The sequence below is a fragment of the Nansenia antarctica genome, assembly GCF_963989245.1.
Source record: "Nansenia antarctica genome assembly, chromosome: 8".
Classification (NCBI taxonomy): Eukaryota; Metazoa; Chordata; class Actinopteri; order Argentiniformes; family Microstomatidae; genus Nansenia; species Nansenia antarctica.
In genome coordinates, this window is record NC_137678.1 from 24,759,208 (window position 1) to 24,781,354 (window position 22,147).

The 22,147-nt window shown below is 45.8% G+C and overlaps 1 protein-coding gene across 1 annotated transcript in view; it reads left to right on the plus strand.

The window, feature by feature from the left end:
* Positions 1-22,147, plus strand: part of LOC308164060 (condensin-2 complex subunit D3-L-like) — a gene marked incomplete at both ends in the record, with an annotated part of 44,310 nt that overhangs the window by 2,338 nt on the left and 19,825 nt on the right. Inside the window, 10 exons of the mRNA XM_080538220.1 lie at positions 5,747-6,373; positions 10,167-10,233; positions 14,012-14,166; positions 14,722-14,884; positions 15,385-15,500; positions 15,759-15,947; positions 16,841-16,996; positions 17,930-18,063; positions 18,736-18,808; positions 19,208-19,333. Of these exons, the coding sequence (XP_080394346.1) occupies positions 5,747-6,373; positions 10,167-10,233; positions 14,012-14,166; positions 14,722-14,884; positions 15,385-15,500; positions 15,759-15,947; positions 16,841-16,996; positions 17,930-18,063; positions 18,736-18,808; positions 19,208-19,333 (1,806 nt within the window). The remainder of the gene's footprint in view (positions 1-5,746; positions 6,374-10,166; positions 10,234-14,011; positions 14,167-14,721; positions 14,885-15,384; positions 15,501-15,758; positions 15,948-16,840; positions 16,997-17,929; positions 18,064-18,735; positions 18,809-19,207; positions 19,334-22,147) is intronic.

The window sequence follows — 22,147 nt, forward strand, 5'->3', positions numbered from 1 at the left end:
ACCTCAACTCCTCTAGCTGCTCCTCCTCCTCCTCCTCTTCCTCCTCCATCTCCTCCTCCTCTTCTCCCTCCTCCTTCACCTCCTTCTCCTCCACCTCCTCCTCCTGCTGGCCCTTCTCCCCATTCCTCAGGCGCGCCTCCTTCTCCTCCTCCTCCTCCTCCTCCTCCGGCTCCTTCTCCTCCTCCAGAGACTCTCTCTCCTTGGCCGTCAGCCCGACCTCCATCACCGGACGCTCCGCCTTCAGGTCACACACGTCGTCTGGAGGGAGGGAGGGAGGGAGGGGGAGGGAGGGAGGGGGTGGAGGAGGGAGGGAGAAATAGAGGGAGAGAGGGAGGAAGGGAGAGAGATAAAGAGAGGGGGAGAGAGGGAGGGAGAGATAGAGGGAGGGAGGGAGGGAAGGAGAGAGAGAGGGAGGGAGGGAGAGAGAGAGGGAGGGGGGGATGGGGGTGGGGGAGAGGGAGGGAGGGAGAGATAGAGGGAGGGAGGGAGGGAGGGAGGAACGGGGGTGGGAGAGGGAGGGAGAGATAGAGGGAGGGAGGGGAGGAGGGGAAGGGAGAGAGAGAGAGAGGGAGGGAGGGAGGGAGGGAGGGAGAGGGAGAGGAGGAGGGAGACAGAGAGGGGGAGAAACATTACTATCACTATCCACTGTGCACAGACTCTGTAATGATGTGGAGGTGATTGACTGCTCCTGTGTTCGCTGTCCAAACCAAACACACACACAACATCTCTGTGGAACAGGGAACTCACTGACCCTGCTTGGTGGGATTCCCTACTCTCCCCACCCCCCCCCCCTCTCTCTCTCCCCCCCCTCTCTCTCTCTCTCTCTCTCTCTCTCTCTCTCTCTCTCTCCCCCCCCCTCTCTCTCTCTCTTGGGGAAACAGCTGACAAGGTCTCCCCCCCATTCAAGCCCCTGCCTGGGTTGTGTCTCACAGCTGAACTGGCCCCCCTCCCTCCCTCCCTCCCCCCTAATCCCTCCTCCCCAACCCTCCTCTTCCTCCTCCTCCACCTGTTGTCCTCCTGTCCCCCCCCCTCCACTGGTCTTCACCTGGCCTCCCCAGAGACCCCCCCCCCATGTCCTTACACACGTTCACACACACACACACACACACACACACACACACACACACACACACACACACACACACTACGAAAAGTAGTGTCTCCAGCAGACTTCATTGAGGCAAATTGTGTCCACTGAGGCCCTCTAGTGGTGAGTAGATGTCACCACTAGATGTCAGTCTCTGTGTGTAGAATCCCCCTTCACTGTGCTGGAGGCTCTGTTAAACCAGACTCACATCAGGAAGAGGGGGGAGGGAGGGAGGGAGGGAGAGAGAGGGAGAGAGAGGGAGAGGGAGAGAGAGAGAGAGAGAGAGAGAGAGAGAGAGAGAGAGGGAGAGAGGGAGAGGGAGAGGGAGAGGGAGAGGGAGAGAGAGAGAGAGGGCGGGAGGGAGGGAGAGAGAGAGGGAGGGGGGGATGGGGGTGGGGGAGAGGGAGGGAGGGAGAGATAGAGGGAGGGAGGGAGGGAGAGGGAGAGGGAGAGAGAGAGAGAGAGAGGGGGCGGGAGGGAGGGAGAGAGAGAGGGAGGGGGGTGGGGGAGAGGGAGGGAGGGAGAGATAGAGGGAGGGAGGGAGGGAGGGAGGAAAGGAGGAACGGAGGAAAATATGTACAAATACTTGTACATATTTTCCCATTTAACATATACAGATTTGTAGGTACACCATATGAACAACCCAACATGGGTCCTGTCAGTCCTGTTTGGTCAATTTCAATTCCCAGCTCAGGGAACGGATCTCCCTCGTCAGGACTTTCTGTTCCACTGGAGTATTCCCGTAACATGACTTGTTCCTCGCTGCTCAGTTTTTCAGTCCATGCATTTAAAATGTCTCTGGTATGCCGGGATGACCTCAGACCCAGTAGAGAAGCCACTGCCTCTGTGTTGTGAAGTCCGGGCCCAGCTACATCCACTACATGCCTCAGTTTTACTGCCCCCACTGAGCACAAACGCTGGACAAGCCCAGGTCTACCATTGTCCTGAATGTCTAGCCGGGCGCCATAAATCAAAGGTTCCTCTAGCAGCCAGAACAGTGAGCTCCAGTCTGTTCCATTTGAATAAAAACCATGCTCTAAAAAGACTCTGATAAAAAGGAGGCATTCCACACCAATGTGCAAAATTACAGTTAGTTAAAAACAGAGATGCATCCAAACCCACCCCTTCCACTCTCCTTAAAATGGCACTCATTACATGTTTCCATACAACATTGTCCCCTCCTATTAAAAACCGCTGGATATGCTGCAATCTAAAAGCTGCCTTTCTACTCTCCAGGTGCACTAAACCCTGACCCCCCTCCTCCTTCGGCAGATACAGTACACTCTGTTGCACCCAATGTAAGTTATCCCAGAAAAAAACAACCATTGTAGATTGCACTTTTCTTAATAATCCAACAGGGGGCTCTAGACATTTTAACTTGTGCCAGAGAGTTGATGCAACTAAGTTATTTATGATCAGAGCCCTCCCTCTGTACGACATTTGGGGTAACAGCCACCTCCACCTTTTCTACCACTCCTTTCCAGTTCCTCTGTACCGTCTTATCATCACCTAAGTAAACCCCCAGGTACTTTAATCCTCCACTCTTCCAGCTTAAACCTCCTGGCAACTGAGGAAGACCTGTCGACCACCTCCCAACTGCTACAGCCTTGAGCTTTTTGCCCAATTCACTTTCGCAGCTGACAACTTTCCAAAAGTTTCAACAATTTTGCCCAAAACCGTCACATCTTGCTGGTTTTTAATGATCACAACAATATCATCTGCATATGCAGATAAAATAAAATGTGGATTAAAATCAGGTAAAAACAGGCCATTTATGTTAAAACGAACATTGTGCAACATAGGTTCAATGGAAAAAGCATACAGCATATACCAGACATGGAGCAACCCTGTCTTACACCTCTCGTTGCTTTAAAAGGTTTACTTAAAACACCATTAATTTTCAGTACGCTCTCAATGTCTTCATACATCACCTTAATCTTGGCAATAAATCCAGGGCTGAGGCCAAACCTTTTTAACACTTTCCACAGGTATTGGTGCTCAACCCGATCAAAAGCCTTTTCCTGGTCCAAAGAAACCAGACCCGCTTCAAAACCCGCTGAACCAGAGACTTCCAAAAGACCTCGAATTAATGACACATTGTCAACAATGGACCTGCCAGGCACACAGTACGTTTGTGTCCTATGGATGACCTGGTCCATCACCTTTTTCAGTCTGTTGGCTAGGACTTTAGACAGCAACTTATATTCGCAACATAAAAGCGACACTGGTCTCCAGTTCTTTATTTCTTGGAGGTTTCCTTTTTTGGGCAATAGAGCTAGAACTGCTCTCCTGCAACTCTGAGGCAGCAAAGAGTCCTCAAAACTCTCATTAAAGACCTCCAACACATCCTCTTTCAATTCGTTCCAGAATGCTCTATAGAACTCTGGTGGGAGCCCATCTATCCCAGGAGCCTTTCCCCCCTGCATGCTCTGCAATGCTACATCCACCTCTTCTGCAGTCAAAGCAGTTCCTCCAACTCCTTATTGCTCTCCTTTGAAACAATAGGTAAACCACTGCAGAAAGATTCAAACGCAGATTCATCCTCCTCATATTCACTTTTAAACAAGTGAGCATAAAAATCAACAGCCCTCCGCCGGATATCCCTGGCTTCAGTTAGAACCTGCCCTGTATCCGAACGGAGAGCATGGATACACCTGCTCTGTCCATTTCTTTTTTCCAAACTGAAAAAGAACTTTGTTGGCGAATCCATCAGCGCGACATTCTGAAAACGTGACCGGACCAGCGCCCCCTGTGTTCTAGTGCCCAACAAGTCTGCCAGTACAGCTTTTTTGAATTTGAGGTCTTCATTATACCCTCGATTTCCTGTGGACTCTGCAGAAGCTTGCATCTCCACTATTTCAATCTCCAGATCTCTCATTGATTTGGTGATGTTACAAGAAACACTGAGAGCGTACTGTTGACAAAGCTGTCGAATCTCTACTTTCCCACAATCCCACCACTGTTTCAAGGATGCAAACTCTCCTTTCCTAGTTTTAAAAACTTTCCCAAAAAAAAACTAAAGTTTCCTTAAAATTCACATGTAAAAGCAAAGCTGTGTTAAAATGCCAATATGCAGACTTGTGCTTTACATTGGCAATAAAAACATGACATGTTACCATTGAATGATAAGAAAAACCTACAGGTATTATCCTGCACTCTTTCACAGTACTAAAGTGATGTTTAAAACAATAAAACCTATCTAATCTGGCCATAGAAAAACGACTCTCTCTGCAATGAGCCCAAGTGTATTGTCTTTGTTTATCATGGATTCCCCTCCATACATCAATTAAATTGTTGGTGTTCACAAGCTGCTTCATAGCATGTTTTGAAGCAGGATGTGGTTCACTGTGGTTCCTATCTATCTGATCATCCTCTGTACAATTAAAATCACCTCCCAAAAATAAGAAGTCTTCAGGCTCACACTGACCTAACACTACTCCAAGTTCACTTAAAAACTGAATTTGGAGTTCTATTGTATTGTTTGTGTTACATGCATATGTTTAATGCTTTTTGTGCTTTGTTTTTAACATGTTTTATTTTTCAGTCCCCTTTCCCCTTATTGCATGCCGGCATTGTAAATAAGAATTTTGTTCTTAATTGTCTCGCCTGGTAAAATAAAAATAAAAATAATTTTAAAAAAAACTGGTGGGTCCTATATTTGGAGCATAAACATTTACAAAAACAATATTAAAAAGCTCATATTTGGCTTTAACTATCAACAACCTACCCTTAATATTTTCTTCCACAACGAAAGATTTTGGTATAAAATGTCTGGCGAAAAGGACAGCCACACCTCCACTACTGTTACTTAAGTGGCTTAAAACAACTTCCCCATCCCATTCTTTCCTCCAGTCAATTTCATTTAAAGGGTCACTGTGCGTTTCTTGAACCATCACTACATCGCATCTCTTCAATTTACAGAGTTCAAACAAGTTTGCACTGTTCCTCATATCTCTGGCTCCATTTACATTAAGTGTGGAAACCTTGATATCACTCATTATATATAAAAGGAGTGTACAACAGGGAAAAAAAACTTGGAACCGTCCTAAACTACCTGGATTCTGATTTCCCTTCATTGTGTGTTTTATTGCATTTTTGTACGATTTTCTTCAGCCTAAAAACCTCCTGGGAAGTGTACCCCCCACCCTCATTGCTCCTCGCTCTCATTTGACTTCTTGCTGAGTTAACAAACATCTCCTCATCTTCAAAATAATCTCTAATATCTACTTTCCTTATGTTTTTTGTTGTTTGCAAGAACTTTTGAATCTGTTTAACTGTATACCGTTTCTTCTGTTGTGATTCAGACACTTGTGAATCAGTGGGAAAATCATCTTCTCCACTACTTATTTCAACATTATGACTATCCTCCTCATCCTCATCCTCATCTATGCTGGACGAATAACCTCCTTCTACATCCTGCTCCTCTTCTTCCTGACTCTCTTTGACATCACTTTCCACTCCTTTTTTAGCCTGAGAGCCACTATTGTCCCTTTCTTTTTCCTTTTCAACTGGCTCAGGTATATAATCCTCCACCTCACCACTGTTGTCATCCACTGTCTGGCTGTTTACCTTATTTATCACATTCGGCTCTTTCTCTACTATTCCGCTGTCACTTGCTGTCACCTTTTCCTTGTCTCCTTTCCTTCTCCGACGTGTTAGGGGTGCCGAACCACCTTTGTTCTCCCCCGTCACGTTACCACTGTCCGCACCCGCACTGCCCTCACCACTGGCCGAGGGGGGGGCGCTCCCCCCTCCCTCTCCCGCACCCGCACTGCCCTCACCACTGGCCAAGGGGGGGGCGCTCCCCCCTCCCTCTCCTACACCCACGCTGCCCGCACCACCGGCCGAGGGGGGGGCGCTCCCCCCTCCCTCTCCCACACCCGCACTGCCCGCACCACCGGCCGAGGGGGGGGCGCTCCCCCCTTTCTCTCCCGCACCCGCACTGCCCTCACCACCGGCCGAGGGGGGGGCGCTCCCCCCTCCCTCTCCCGCACCCGCACTGCCCTCACCACTGGCCAAGGGGGGGGCGCTCCCCCCTCCCTCTCCTACACCCACGCTGCCTGCACCACCGGCCGAGGGGGGGGCGCTCCCCCCTCCCTCTCCCGCACCCGCACTGCCCTCACCACCGGCCGAGGGGGGGGCGCTCCCCCCTCCCTCTCCCGCACCCGCACTGCCCTCACCACCGGCCGAGGAGGGGGCACCCTCGGTGCCCGCAGCTCTACTCTGCCCCACTCCACCTTCCTCCGCACCTGCACCGCTCCCAGCTCTGCGCTCTTGGGGCTGTGCGTCTCCCGTCTCTCTTTGCGCACAGTTTCGGATCACATGCCCCTCCCCTCCGCACTTAAAACACTTAGAATTCCCAGAGTTCACAAAAACCACGTAATCAAATTCATCCACTCTCAATTTGAATACCAAATTAAGCTCTTCTCTGCTGTTCTTGAGAACCATTATTACCTGTCGTCTATGTGAGACAACATGTTTCAATAGCGGAGATTTACATCCCGATGACACTTTCCTTATAGGGGAAATTATCCTCCCATGTCGTTCTAATTGACTTATCAATAGATAGTCACTTATGAACGGTGGAATGTTAGATATGGTGATCTTTTTACCTGGTGTGGAGAGAGGCGTCACGTTAACAAACACACCGTCAATACTTACACCGGATTCAATCACGGTATTAACTTTCTCCATACAGTCCAGAAAAATCACAACTCCACCGTTCATTCTAGCAGCAGATTTAACACTGTTGTATCCAACAACCTCAGCTACAGCTAAACTACAATCCTCTACGGACACATTAGAAGCAGATATTCTAATTCCATGCTTTCTACCAAGTTGAGAAAACTCCATACTGGCGTCTTACGCCAGACTGCCAAACAAAACTCCCCGCTTAACCCTGTACACCCCAAACACTCAGTAAACTAACACTACACTATAAATTGCAATATTGCATATATACATTTAAATAAATATATAGATAAAGATAGAAAAAAGTTAAGCACTCACTACCTCCACGCACCTCCGATCTCCAATCTCTTTCCCAGCATGCACTGAGAGAGAGAGAGAAAGAGAGAGAGAATGAGAGAAAGAAGAATGTACCTTGGTGGGATAAAGAGTGTTGGCAAGCAGTTAAGCATAGGAATAGTTCATTTAGACAGTTGAAAAAACATCATTCTCTGGAATCATTAATTCAATATAAAAGGGCACAAGCAGTAGTTAGGAAAACTATAAAAACAGCTAAACGGACATACTGGAGGAAATATTGTTATACGATAGGAAGAGAGATAAGCTGTCTGATATATGGGGAATGATCCGAAGAATGAGTGGAATTAAAAGGAATTATGTAATACCAGTGTTGACAGGTAGCAATAAATCAGCAGTCAGTAATAAAGATAAGGCAGAACTTCTGGCAGAAACACTAGTGAAAGTTCACAGTTCAGGACATTTAACAGTAAATGCTAGACACCGTAGGGATACAATTCTTGCTCAGAATATAGATGTTAATGTAAAGAAGAGTGCAACAAGGGATAGTTTAGATTTACCTTTTACATTGCTTGAATTAAAAAGGGCTGTAAATGTGAGGAGGCAATCATCACCAGGGAAGGATGGTATTTGCTATAGTATGTTAGCTCATATGAAGGATCATGCATTAGATTTAGTATTAAAGTTGTTTAATAAAGTGTGGGAATCAGGTAAAATTCCAAACAAATGGAAACACTCAATCATTGTACCTATTTTAAAACCAGGTAAAGACCCATCAGATCCATCAAGCTATAGACCAATAGCACTTACATCACAGTTAGGGAAAACTATGGAGCGAATGATTACAGAAAGGCTAACATACTATTTAGAAAGTAAAGAGTTGTTCTCTCCTTTTCAAAGTGGGTTCCGTAGAGGAAGAAATACTATGGATTCCATTTTACGTCTTGAGTCAGAAATTAGGAAAGCTCAAACTAACAAAGAAATGGTGTTAGCTGTCTTTTTCGATGTTGAGAAAGCTTATGATATGTTGTGGAAGGAAGGATTGCTAATCAAATTAAGTAAACTGGGGGTAGATGGTAGGTTATATAACTGGGTGTTAGATTTTCTTTTTGGCAGGACAATACAGATAAGGGTAGGGACAGAACATTCAAAGGAATACAGGGTTGAGAATGGGACTCCACAGGGGAGTGTTTGTAGTCCAGTATTATTCAATGTCATGATTAATGACATCTTTGAACAAATAGAAAAAGGAATAGGGAAGTCTTTGTATGCAGATGACGGGACCTTATGGATAAGGGGGCGGAATCTGAGATACATAGAGAAGAAAATGCAGATTGCAATTGAGAAGGTGGAACAATGGGCAAATGAGTGGGGGTTCAAATTATCTTTACCTAAAACACAGGTAATAGTTTTTTCTAAACGATCGAGAGAAGTGTCATTGAAATTATATGGGCATACTTTAGAACAGGTTAATGTAATTAGATTCCTTGGTGTTTTATTTGATGAAAAGTTGACCTGGAAACAGCACACGGATAAAGTAAAAGATAAATGTAAAAAGGTAAATAACCTGTTAAGATGCCTGTCAGGGAGAGATTGGGGAGCAAGCAGAGCAGCATTGTTTAATGTGTATCAGGCATTGATGAGGGCTTCTCTAGATTATGGATGTTTAGGATACATGTCAGCAGCAGTAAGCCATCTTAAAAAGTTGGATGTGCAACAAACACAAGGACTTAGAATATGTAGTGGAGCTTTTAAAACATCCCCAGTAGCAGCAATACAAGTTGAAGTTGGGGAACAGCCACTGTGGATACGCAGAATTAAACTTTTGTTAGCTTACTGGGTTAATCTCCAAGGTCAGAATAGTTCACATCCAACTAGGTCTATTGTACAAGATTGTTGGGAGCATAATAAGACTCATTATATGAGTTTTGGATGGATAGGGAATACAATAGCAAAAAGATAAGTCCAAACATGCACATCCTGGGAATGTGGTACAAAACTATATTGGTCAGCACTATACAGGCAAGTTCTTAATTTGTACAGATGGCTCAAAAGACCCAGAGACAGGACGTACAGGAGCTGCAGTATTCTTCCCACAGTATAAAACAGGAATTAAAAAAAGAACCACCGATCATTTATCAGTGTACACAGTGGAGCTTCTAGCAATATTGACAGCATTAGAATGGTTGGTAGAGAATAGGGTTAGTAATGCACTCGTTGCCTCTGACAGTTGGGCAGCACTGTCAAGTATCAGATCGTTGAAATCATGCAGACAGGATATTGTTTTCAAGATCCATCATTTAATTTATGTAATATATAGTATGGATATCACTGTTTGCTTTGTTTGGGTTCCTGCTCATGTAGGGGTAGAAGGAAATGAAGATGCGGATATATTAGCTAAGCAATCAATTAAGTCACAAACAATAGAAATGGATATTCCACTTAGTAAAGCTGAGGTAAAATCAATCATTAAAATACACATGCAGGAACTATGGCAAGAAAACTGGAACAGAAATGAAACAGGAAGGCATTTGTTTAACATTCAAAAGAAAGTCGGAATAGGAAGGATGGGCAGGAACCGGAAAGAAGAGACAGTGATATCCCGGCTCAGGATAGGTCATACTGGGTTGAATGACACACTTTACAGAATAGGAAAACACCCAAACGGCATTTGTGCACACTGCAATAACCCGGAATCTGTTCAGCATGTGCTGCTGGAATGTGGAAAATATGAAGAACAGAGAAAGCTCCTGAAAACAGCAATTCAGAAGGTTAAGTTAATGTTTACTGTAGGGAACTTACTTGGAAACACAGTTAAAGTAAATAACCAGTTAATTAAATATTTGAAAGAAACAGGATTGATAGGTAGGATTTAACTCTACCCCTCCCCACCATTTTGTTTATTTCTTTCATTTACATTTTCCCCCCTGTCAAGCTAACGTTCCACACAGTCCGGTAGGGGGTGGTAATGCGCCACACAGTCCAGTAGGTGGCGGTAATGCACCTTAAGCTGGTTGCCAACCGCCAATCAAATAAAAAGAAGAAGAAGAACGTTAGTCCGTTGGTGTGTCTGTCAGGTTGTGTTGGCGGGCAGATTGAAAGCAGGAAGATGGAGCTGATGGCGGCGCTGGAGTTCCTGCAGCTGAGAGAGGTCCCTGGAGGTAAGGTTCATCTTCTAGTGATGGGGGAAACGAAGCTTTCGACGTTATCTCTCTCTATTCTCGTTTGTTGTGGTCTGGGTTAGCTAGCTAGCTTAGCACACACACACACCTTTACTACGCCGGGCTCACCATGACAACTCACACTCTGGCTAGTCAGACACATTCACCTCAGGTAAGCTAGTCACACACGTTCACCTCAGGTAAGCTAGTCACACACATTCACCTCAGGTAAGCTAGTCACACATTCACCTCAGGTAAGCTAGTCACACACGTTCACCTCAGGTAAGCTAGTCACACACATTCACCTCAGGTAAGCTAGTCACACACATTCACCTCAGGTAAGCTAGTCACACACATTCACCTCAGGTAAGCTAGTCACACACATTCACCTCAGGTAAGCTAGTCAGACACATTCACCTCAGGTAAGCTAGTCACACACATTCACCTCAGGTAAGCTAGTCACACACATTCACCTCAGGTAAGCTAGTCACACACATTCACCTCAGGTAAGCTAGTCACACACGTTCACCTCAGGTAAGCTAGTCACACACATTCACCTCAGGTAAGCTAGTCACACACGTTCACCTCAGGTAAGCTAGTCAGACACATTCACCTCAGGTAAGCTAGTCACACACATTCACCTCAGGTAAGCTAGTCAGACACATTCACCTCAGGTAAGCTAGTCACACACGTTCACCTCAGGTAAGCTAGTCACACACATTCACCTCAGGTAAGCTAGTCACACACATTCACCTCAGGTAAGCTAGTCAGACACATTCACCTCAGGTAAGCTAGTCAGACACGTTCACCTCAGGTAAGCTAGTCACACACATTCACCTCAGGTAAGCTAGTCACACACATTCACCTCAGGTAAGCTAGTCACACACATTCACCTCAGGTAAGCTAGTCAGACACATTCACCTCAGGTAAGCTAGTCACACACATTCACCTCAGGTAAGCTAGTCACACACATTCACCTCAGGTAAGCTAGTCAGACACATTCACCTCAGGTAAGCTAGTCACACACATTCACCTCAGGTAAGCTAGTCACACACATTCACCTCAGGTAAGCTAGTCACACACATTCACCTCAGGTAAGCTAGTCACACACGTTCACCTCAGGTAAGCTAGTCACACACATTCACCTCAGGTAAGCTAGTCACACACGTTCACCTCAGGTAAGCTAGTCAGACACATTCACCTCAGGTAAGCTAGTCACACACATTCACCTCAGGTAAGCTAGTCAGACACATTCACCTCAGGTAAGCTAGTCACACACGTTCACCTCAGGTAAGCTAGTCACACACATTCACCTCAGGTAAGCTAGTCACACACATTCACCTCAGGTAAGCTAGTCAGACACATTCACCTCAGGTAAGCTAGTCAGACACATTCACCTCAGGTAAGCTAGTCACACACATTCACCTCAGGTAAGCTAGTCAGACACATTCACCTCAGGTAAGCTAGTCACACACATTCACCTCAGGTAAGCTAGTCACACACGTTCACCTCAGGTAAGCTAGTCACACACATTCCCCTCAGGTAAGGCATTTGATGTACTGTTTGTACTCAAGAGCGATGTCTTCAACAAGATAAATCGCGTTCTATAGCAAACATATGACATGTACCGTTAAAATTGGCATTGATTGATGACGTTCCATTATTAGTCCAGATCAGAAAGTTGCTATAGCTACAAGGCTACACGACAGCTGGAACACATCTGGGGGGTATTTTCGCAAGATTAATCGAAAAATCCAAGCTTAATTTGATAAATCACACGAGATTTATAAAAAATAAACCTGGATTTTACTTTAGTGACGTTGATGGAATACCCCCCTGGTTACACTGTGCCAAAGCTACAACATGTCGACAACACTGTGAGGTTTACTTTACACAAGTATATTTCACTCTGGCCCCCATTATTATTATTATTATTATGAATGAATGAATGAATGAATGAATGGACTTTATTGTCATTGCTACAGTACAGGTACCAAACAACGAAATTTAGGAGGGGTGGCTCCCCTGGTGTTTAGGAAAGGGAAGAAAAAAAAACTTTTAGAAAAAGAATAAAATCACAAGAAGGTAAGGAGCTGGTTTACATAAATAAAGGCTATGTACACAATCCACTGTACTATACTGCACAGATAGTCAACTAGGGTTGTCATATTACTATTATTATTATTATTATTATTATTATTATTATTATTATTATTATTATTATTATAATAACCTTTATTTGTATAGCACTTTTCGTGCAAACGTTGCAGCTCAAAGTGCTTTAACACATCCACACAGCATACTTTTATGCCAAACAATAATAGAACAATAGTAATCAATAAAACACCCAATAGCAATAATATAAACTAATATATATTATAATAATATAAAGAATAAACCATACAATCCAATGGGCATAGAACAAAGATAAACAACATAACTAAATAGTATAAGAATTGCTATACGATTATACTAGACAGATAACATAACAATAAAGTAAATATATATAAAAATCTATAGATCTATCAACTAACATTAAAAGATACATTTAGAAAATAATACAGTCATTAGTTTCCATCATACAGTATACTGATTGTCACACACGCTTAGGCACATCTCATGTTCTGGTGTGTTCTGTACCAGTGATGTCATGTCCTGCTGTGTTCTGTAGTGATGTCATGTTCTGGTGTGTTCTATAGTGATGTCATGTCCTGGTGTGTTCTGTAGTGATGTCATGTCCTGGTGTGTTCTATAGTGATGTCATGTTCTGGTGTGTTCTGTAGTGATGTCATGTTCTGGTGTGTTCTGTACCAGTGATGTGATGTCATGTCCTGGTGTGTTCTGTAGTGATGTCATGTCCTGGTGTGTTCTGTATGATGTCATGTCCTGGTGTGTTCTGTATGATGTCATGTCCTGGTGTGTTCTGTACCAGTGATGTCATGTCCTGGTGTGTTCTGTAGTGATGTCATGTCCTGGTGTGTTCTGTAGTGATGTCATGTCCTGGTGTGTTCTATAGTGATGTCATGTCCTGGTGTGTTCTGTAGTGATGTCATGTCCTGGTGTGTTCTGTACCAGTGATGTCATGTACTGATGTGTTCTGTAGTGATGTCATGTCCTGGTGTGTTCTGTAGTGATGTCATGTCCTGGTGTGTTCTGTACCAGTGATGTCATGTCCTGGTGTGTTCTGTACCAGTGATGTCATGTTCTGGTGTGTTCTGTACCAGTGATGTCATGTTCTGGTGTGTTCTATAGTGATGTCATGTCCTGGTGTGTTCTGTAGTGATGTCATGTCCTGGTGTGTTCTGTAGTGATGTCATGTCCTGGTGTGTTCTGTACCAGTGATGTCATGTTCTGGTGTGTTCTGTACCAGTGATGTCATGTCCTGGTGTGTTCTGTAGTGACGTCATGTCCTGGTGTGTTCTATAGTGATGTCATGTCCTGGTGTGTTCTGTAGTGATGTCATGTCCTGGTGTGTTCTGTAGTGATGTCATGTCCTGGTGTGTTCTCTAGTGATGTCATGTCCTGGTGTGTTCTGTAGTGATGTCATGTCCTGGTGTGTTCTGTACCAGTGATGTCATGTTCTGGTGTGTTCTGTACCAGTGATGTCATGTCCTGGAGTGTTCTGTACCAGTGATGTCATGTCCTGGTGTGTTCTGTAGTGATGTCATGTCCTGGTGTGTTCTGTAGTGATGTCATGTCCTGGTGTGTTCTGTAGTGATGTCATGTCCTGGTGTGTTCTGTACCAGTGATGTCATGTTCTGGTGTGTTCTGTACCCAGGGTGGGTCGACGCTGTCTGGGATTTTGAGTTCACTGAGTCGGAGCCGCTGGACGCGGAGGTGGAGGATGAGATCAGCAGAGCCGGACCCAAGGCCTTCCTCCGCCTGTACCGGCGCCTGCTGCCCTACGCCACGGAGGACGGAGCCTCCTCTGAGGTAAGGAAACTGTCTGTGTTTGTGTGATGGCTTGCTAGATATGTTTGGACAGGCCCCACTCAAGGCCCCCACTATGTCACTATGTGATGGCCGGGCTGTGTTTTGTAGTTAATGTGTGTTGTCAGTGTGATGTCATGATCCAGTTGTGTTGACATAAGGGTCCAGTAACATGATAACTTGCCGGGTGCAGTACCGGGGGTGGCTGTGTCTCAGGAGGGAGAGCCTAATGATTGCAAGGTCGGCAGATCGGCGGTTTTGAACCCCGGCTGGCCACATGTCGAGGGGTCCTTGGGCATGACACTGAACCCCAAATTGCTCCCAATGAGCGGGCCGGCGCCTTGCATGGTAGCTTGCCGCCATTGGTGTGTGAATGTGTGTGAATGGGTGAATGGGTGAATGAGAGGCCGTTGTAAAGAGCTTTGATATAAGTCAGTCCATTTACCCAGTTCCATTCCCTGGTCTGACACCATCCTTGCCTCTGCGTTCTAGAGTGTCTGACCCTATCCTGCCTCTGCGTTCTAGAGTGTCTGACCCTATCCTGCCTCTGCGTTCTAGAGTGTCTGGACGGTGTTTGGGGAGAACGGCGTCTCGGTCAAGTCTCTGGTCGCGGTCGTAGGGTACTTCGTCCTGGGAGGGAAGCCCAAGAGCGCCGGCTTCACACACAGACTGGCGGCTCTGCAGGCCGCCGCCCTCTACCTGCTGCTGCTGGGGATCCCAGGTGAGTCGTCACGTTTATTTATTATTTTATTTGACCGGATAAAATCAATTGAGAACAAATTCTCATTTACAATGACGATCTGGTCAAGAGGCCCTGGCAAGAATAAAAACAAACAAAGACAGTGAGGATAAAATAAATAAAAACAAAGTCTACTAACCTGTGTGTGAAAAGAGAGGGGGGGGCGGGGGCGTTGTCTGTGTGCATGTGCGTGTGTGTATGTGTGTGTGTGTGTGGGGGGGTTAATATTCTGAAGTCTTGTTTTCATTATCAGCCTTATGAATAAGAAACCCCCATTCTATTCACTAAGGACTTTTTCCACGTTTGAGTAAGACTTTTATAAATGTGAGCGAACACTTGTAGATGACGTCTGTGTGTGTGTGTGTGTGTGTGTGTGTGTGTCTGTGTCTGTGTCTGTGTCTGTGTCTGTGTCTGTGTCTCTGTCTCTCTGTCTCTGTCTCTGTCTCTCTGTCTCTCTGTGTGTGTGTGTGTGTGGTCCACAGGCAGTGTGGCCAGCAAGGTGTTCCACCAGATCCTGTTTGACTCCTGCCTGGGCATGTCCAGCCACTGCTGGCCTCAGAGCTGCAACAAGAAGTCACACAGGAAGGAGAACGACGAGGTTAGACACTGAACGTTACATGTCTTATCCTTTTGTACACGTCTGCTCATTGAAATATGTCATTGCCCCCACGTGCCTTAAGCCTGGTACACACACAAAGATAATTATCTTCCCCCTTTCGACCAAGGACAGAAAACGATCGAGATCATCTTTCTGTGTGTACCAGGCTTGAGCTCTGTGTTTTTGTTTTCATTCCATATTGTTTTTGCTTGATATTTGTGTGTGAGGTGACTGACATTAACATTGTGAGTGTGTCAGTCTAACTCTAAACAGACGGAGATGGATGAGGATGAGGATGAGGAGGAGGAGGAAGAGGAAGTCCATATCTCTCCACACGACCTTGTGAAGATCAGGGAGGGCATCGTCCTGCTGGTCCAGACTCTCCTACGGCTCCTCCAGAAGTTCCCTCTGAAGGACAAATCCCAGAGCCATGACATCTGTGTGCAGGTAGGCTAGTCAGAGCCATGACAGCTGTGTGCAGGTAGGAGGCTAGTCAGAGCCATGACAGCTGTGTGCAGGTAGGAGGCTAGTCAGAGCCATGACATCTGTGTGCAGGTAGGAGGCTAGTCAGAGCCATGACAGCTGTGTGCAGGTAGGAGGCTAGTCAGAGCCATGACAGCTGTGTGCAGGTAGGAGGCTAGTCAGAGCCATGACAGCTGTGTGCAGGTAGGAGGCTAGTCAGAGCCATGACAGCTGTGTGCAGGTAGGAGGCTAGTCAGAGCCATGACATCTGTGTGCAGGTAGGAGGCTAGTCAGAGCCATGACAGCTGTGTGCAGGTAGGAGGCTAGTCAGAGCCATGACAGCTGTGTGCAGGTAGGAGGCTAGTCAGAGCCATGACAGCTGTGTGCAGGTAGGAGGCTAGTCAGAGCCATGACAGCTGTGTGCAGGTAGGAGGCTAGTCAGAGCCATGACAGCTGTGTGCAGGTAGGAGGCTAGTCAGAGCCATGACAGCTGTGTGCAGGTAGGAGGCTAGTCAGAGCCATGACAGCTGTGTGCAGGTAGGAGGCTAGTCAGAGCCATGACAGCTGTGTGCAGGTAGGAAAAAAAGCTTGAGTGGATAATTTGGGAGGCGTGGTCTAATACACTGCCCTGCGTAAGTAATGGGACAGCAAATAATTATTTTCTTCTTTTGGCTCCATCTATACTATAAAAGTTTGTATTTTAAATCTATTTTTAAATCAAACAATTACTATACGGTTTAAGTAGAGATTCAGCTTTTAATTTGATGGTTTTAGTGTACCGGTACATGTTGATTTCACCGTTCAGAAATGACATTACCCTGGAAAGGAGTTGCACAAAAAACATTTAAACTTTTTGTCTTTGGTTTTGCCTCCCTCAGGTGTTTGTGAAGCTGACAGACTTTGAGCCGGTGTCTGGGGAGCTGAGGTTTGGTGGGAGGCTGGGCAGGGAGGTGGAGGACATGGAGACCCTGCCTGAGCTGGCCTACCACGGCCTGGCCCTGCTCTGCTCTGCTCAGCACGGGGACGAGAAGGAGGTACACGCCTTTCTGACTTTCTGACTTTCTACCTTTCTGCCTTTCTACCTTTCTGCCTTTCTGCCTTTCTACCTTTTTACCTTTCTACCTTTCTGCCTTTCTACCTTTCTACCTTTCTACCTTTCTACCTTTCTGCCTTTCTACCTTTCTACCTTTCTACCTTTCTGCCTTTCTACCTTTCTACCTTTCTGCCTTTCTGACACAGACTCACCACCTCACTGCTGCCATGGATCTACTTACATTGAGCACATCTGAAGATCATTTTGCTCCATTTTTAGATCTGATTAGATTCAACTTTATTGTCATCGCAGAGTACAAGTACAATACAACAAAATGCAGTTTAGCATCCAACCAGAAGTGTAAATAGTGATATAAGGGCACGATATACTGTAAATAGAACAAGAGGTAGTGATAGGTAATTATGTAATATACAGTATGTGCAGAGGTAGTGTTGCAAACATCAGTATAGTTTAGACAGTTATGGGCTATATAAAGAGAAAGAGGTACACGCCTTTCTGCCTTCTGACACAGACTCACCACCTCACTGCTGCCATGGATCTACTTACAGGCACATCTGAAGATCACTTTGCTCCATTTTTAGATCAGATTAGATTCAACTTTATTGTCATCGCAGAGTACAAGTACTATACAACAAAATGCAGTTAAGCATCCAACCAGAAGTGTCAAAAGTGATATATGGGCACAACATAAATAGAACAAGAATGGTAGTGATAGGTGACTATGTAATACAGTATGTGCAGAGGTAGTATTGTAAACATCAGTATAGTTTAGAGGTATATACAGTTATGAGCTATGTACAGTGAGGTAGTTTATGTACAGTATCTAATGTGCAGTATTTTCCAGTGCTGTGTCAAAGCGTTTGAGATGCCGCCTGCTTTAACAACTAAGCTGTTGTTCCTGGTGTTCCTGCAGTCTCTGCGCCAGGTGTTCCGCAGGCTGCTGTACGTGATCCTGATGATGAACAAAGGGCAGCAGGGGAGACCCTCCCTCCTCACGCCCAGCCAGGCCGTCCTCACACACAGAGACCACACCCTCAGCTTTGTCTGGTACGGGCGACACTCAACCCCTCTCTCCTCTCCTCACCTCCTCCTTCTCTTCTCCTCCTCTCCTCCCTCTCTCCTCCTCCTCTCCTCTCTCTCCTCACCTTCTCTCCTCTCTCTCTCCTCATCTCTCTCTCTCCTCCTCTCTCTCTCCTCCTCATCTCTCTCTCTCCTCCTCTCTCCTCTCCTCACCTCCTCTCCTCTCTCGTCTCGTCCTCCACCCTCTCCTCCTCTCCCTCTCTTCCTCTCCTCCTCCCTCTCTCCTCCTCTCTCTCTCCTCCTCTCTCTCCTCTCTCACCTCCTCTCCTCCTCTCCACACCTCCTCTCCTCCTCTCTCTCCTCCTATCCTCTCCTCCACCCTCTCTTCATCTCTCTCTCCTCCTCTCCTCCTCCTCTCACCTCCTCTCCTTCATATGTAATGGGTCTAAACATACTGTTGTTAAAGGAAATGGAAGACAGAAATACTGTGGATGTCAAACAGATCACTTGCTTTCACCTGTCCAGTTGTTACGTCATCATCAGTGCAGTGCCGTTTTAAGACGCATCACTATGCAACCAAAGCAAAACACATCTATAAACTCACAGACTAACCCTAACACTGCTATTCTTTACCTTTAGTATGACTGTATCTAGTCTAAATGTTGTTAGCTAACTACTGATGTTTCCTTGGGTTCACAGTCATCTGGTTGATGAGATGAAGGAGGCTGTGATGCCACTACTACGAAACCTCCTGCAACACATCTGCTGCCAGGTGAGTTAACTTAATGTAAACATTTAAGATAAGACATCATGTCTAAGATATTACCGTAAAATCTCAGTTTTGACAGTTGGCAGTAGATTAAATGACAGAACAGTTGACAGTTTGTGTTCTGAAACAGTTTTCTTTCTCAGTTTTGATAGTGCTGTACATTAAATTACAGAACAGAATTGAAGCAGTTGTCTCTGTGATGTTTGTTGTTCCAGATGGCAGAGAAGGCAGAGTACATGATATTACCGTAAATCTCAGTTTTGACAGTTGGCGGTAGATTAAATGACAGATCAGTTGACAGTTTTTGTTCTGAAACAGTTTTCTTTCTCAGTTTTGATAGTGCTGTAGTTAAATGACAGAACAGGTTTGAAACAGTTTTCTCTGTGATGTTTGTTGTGTCAGATGGCGGAGAAGGCAGAGTACCGGGGCCACGGGGCCCAGGCCGTGGCCAGGCTGCTGGGGAAGATGCCCAGCGAGGACTACGCCTCCTTCATCAAGTGGCTGTTTGGATACTCCAGGAACGCCAAGGTAACCTCTGCTCTGTGAGGTAAACTCTGGGCTGTGAGATAACCTCTGCTCTGTGAGGTAAACTCTGGGCTGTGAGATAACCTCTGGCCTGTGAGGTAAACTCTGCCTCTGTGAGGTAAACTCTGTCTGTGAGGTAAACTCTGTTTGTGAGGTAAACTCTGTCTGTGAGGTAAACTCTGTCTGTGAGGTAAACTCTGTCTCTGTGAGGTAAACTCTGTCTGTGAGGTAAACTCTGTCTCTGTGAGGTAAACTCTGTCTGTGAGGTAAACTCTGTCTGTGAGGTAAACTCTGTCTCTGTGAGGTAAACTCTGTCTGTGAGGTAAACTCTGTCTGTGAGGTAAACTCTGTCTGTGAGGTAAACTCTGTCTGTGAGGTAAACTCTGTCTCTGTGAGGTAAACTCTGTCTGTGAGGTAAACTCTGTCTGTGAGGTAAACTCTGTCTCTGTGAGGTAAACTCTGTCTGTGAGGTAAACTCTGTCTGTGAGGTAAACTCTGTCTCTGTGAGGTAAACTCTGTCTGTGAGGTAAACTCTGTCTCTGTGAGGTAAACTCTGTCTGTGAGGTAAACTCTGTCTGTGAGGTAAACTCTGTCTCTGTGAGGTAAACTCTGTCTGTGAGGTAAACTCTGTCTGTGAGGTAAACTCTGTCTGTGAGGTAAACTCTGTCTGTGAGGTAAACTCTGTCTGTGAGGTAAACTCTGTCTGTGAGGTAAACTCTGTCTCTGTGAGGTAAACTCTGTCTGTGAGGTAAACTCTGTCTGTGAGGTAAACTCTGTCTCTGTGAGGTAAACTCTGTCTGTGAGGTAAACTCTGTCTGTGAGGTAAACTCTGTCTGTGAGGTAAACTCTGTCTCTGTGAGGTAAACTCTGTCTCTGTGAGGTAAACTCTGTCTGTGAGGTAAACTCTGTCTGTGAGGTAAACTCTGGCCTGTGAGGTAAACTCTGTCTGTGAGGTAAACTCTGGGCTGGGAGGTAAACTCTGCCTCTGTGAGGTAAACTCTGTCTGTGAGGTAAACTCTGTCTGTGAGGTAAACTCTGTCTGTGAGGTAAACTCTGTCTGGGAGGTAAACTCTGGTCTGGGAGGTAAACTCTGGGCTGTAGCCTGTCCTGTGTGAGCTCTGTAGCCTCTCCTGTGTGAGACATGAGAGAAGATGATTTGATGATTTCCTACCCGTTGAGGTCCAGAATGAATTAATGGTTTAATGATCACACAACCAAGGTCGGTGGAATTTGTTGTCGGTACAGATGGAAAAAACTCAATACTGCAGTGTCAAACACATCAAGCATACACACATTACACACGACTGTCACAATGGACAATGTACACACACAACCACAAGACAAAATCAGTCAATATTTACAACTATAAAGTGCAGTACATCTGGCAGGGTTAGTGCAGTGAGTCAGGTGGTGAGAGTCCTTAACTGTGTTCACGAGGTCCTAGACTTGAGTCTTAGCTTAGCTAACCAGAGCTAACCTGTGTTTACGAGGTCCTAGACTTGAGTCTTACCTGAGCTAACCGGAGCTAACCTGTGTTTACGAGGTCCTAGACTTGAGTCTTAGCTGAGCTAACCAGAGCTAACCTGTGTTTACGAGGTCCTAGACTTGAGTCTTAGCTGAGCTAACCGGAGCTAACCTGTGTTTACGAGGTCCTAGACTTGAGTCTTAGCTGAGCTAACCGGAGCTAACCTGTGTTTACGAGGTCCTAGACTTGAGTCTTAGCTGAGCTAACCAGAGCTCAACTGTGTTTACGAGGTCCTAGACTTGAGTCTTAGCTGAGCTAACCAGAGCTAACCTGTGTTTACGAGGTCCTAGACTTGAGTCTTAGCTGAGCTAACCAGAGCTAACCTGTGTTTACAAGGTCCTAGACTTGAGTCTTCTAGCTGAGCTAACCAGAGCTAACCTGTGTTTACGAGGTCCTAGACTTGAGTCTTCTAGCTGAGCTAACCGGAGCTAACTTGTGTTTACGAGGTCCTAGACTTGAGTCTTCTAGCTGAGCTAACCAGAGCTAACCTGTGTTTACGAGGTCCTAGACTTGAGTCTTCTAGCTGAGCTCACCGGAGCTAACCTGTGTTTACGAGGTCCTAGACTTGAGTCTTAGCTGAGCTAACCGGAGCTAACCTGTGTTTACGAGGTCCTAGACTTGAGTCTTAGCTGAGCTAACCGGAGCTAACCTGTGTTTACGAGGTCCTAGACTTGAGTCTTAGCTGAGCTAACCAGAGCTCAACTGTGTTTACGAGGTCCTAGACTTGAGTCTTAGCTGAGCTAACCAGAGCTAACCTGTGTTTACGAGGTCCTAGACTTGAGTCTTCTAGCTGAGCTAACCAGAGCTAAACTGTGTTTACGAGGTCCTAGACTTGAGTCTTAGCTGAGCTAACCAGAGCTAACCTGTGTTTACGAGGTCCTAGACTTGAGTCTTCTAGCTGAGCTAACCAGAGCTAACCTGTGTTTACGAGGTCCTAGACTTGAGTCTTCTAGCTGAGCTAACCGGAGCTAACCTGTGTTTACGAGGTCCTAGACTTGAGTCTTCTAGCTGAGCTAACCAGAGCTAACCTGTGTTTACGAGGTCCTAGACTTGAGTCTTCTAGCTGAGCTAACCGGAGCTAACCTGTGTTTACGAGGTCCTAGACTTGAGTCTTCTAGCTGAGCTAACCAGAGCTAACCTGTGTTTACGAGGTCCTAGACTTGAGTCTTCTAGTTGAGCTAACCAGAGCTAACCTGTGTTTACGAGGTCCTAGACTTGAGTCTTCTAGCTGAGCTAACCGGAGCTAACCTGTGTTTACGAGGTCCTAGACTTGAGTCTTCTAGCTGAGCTAA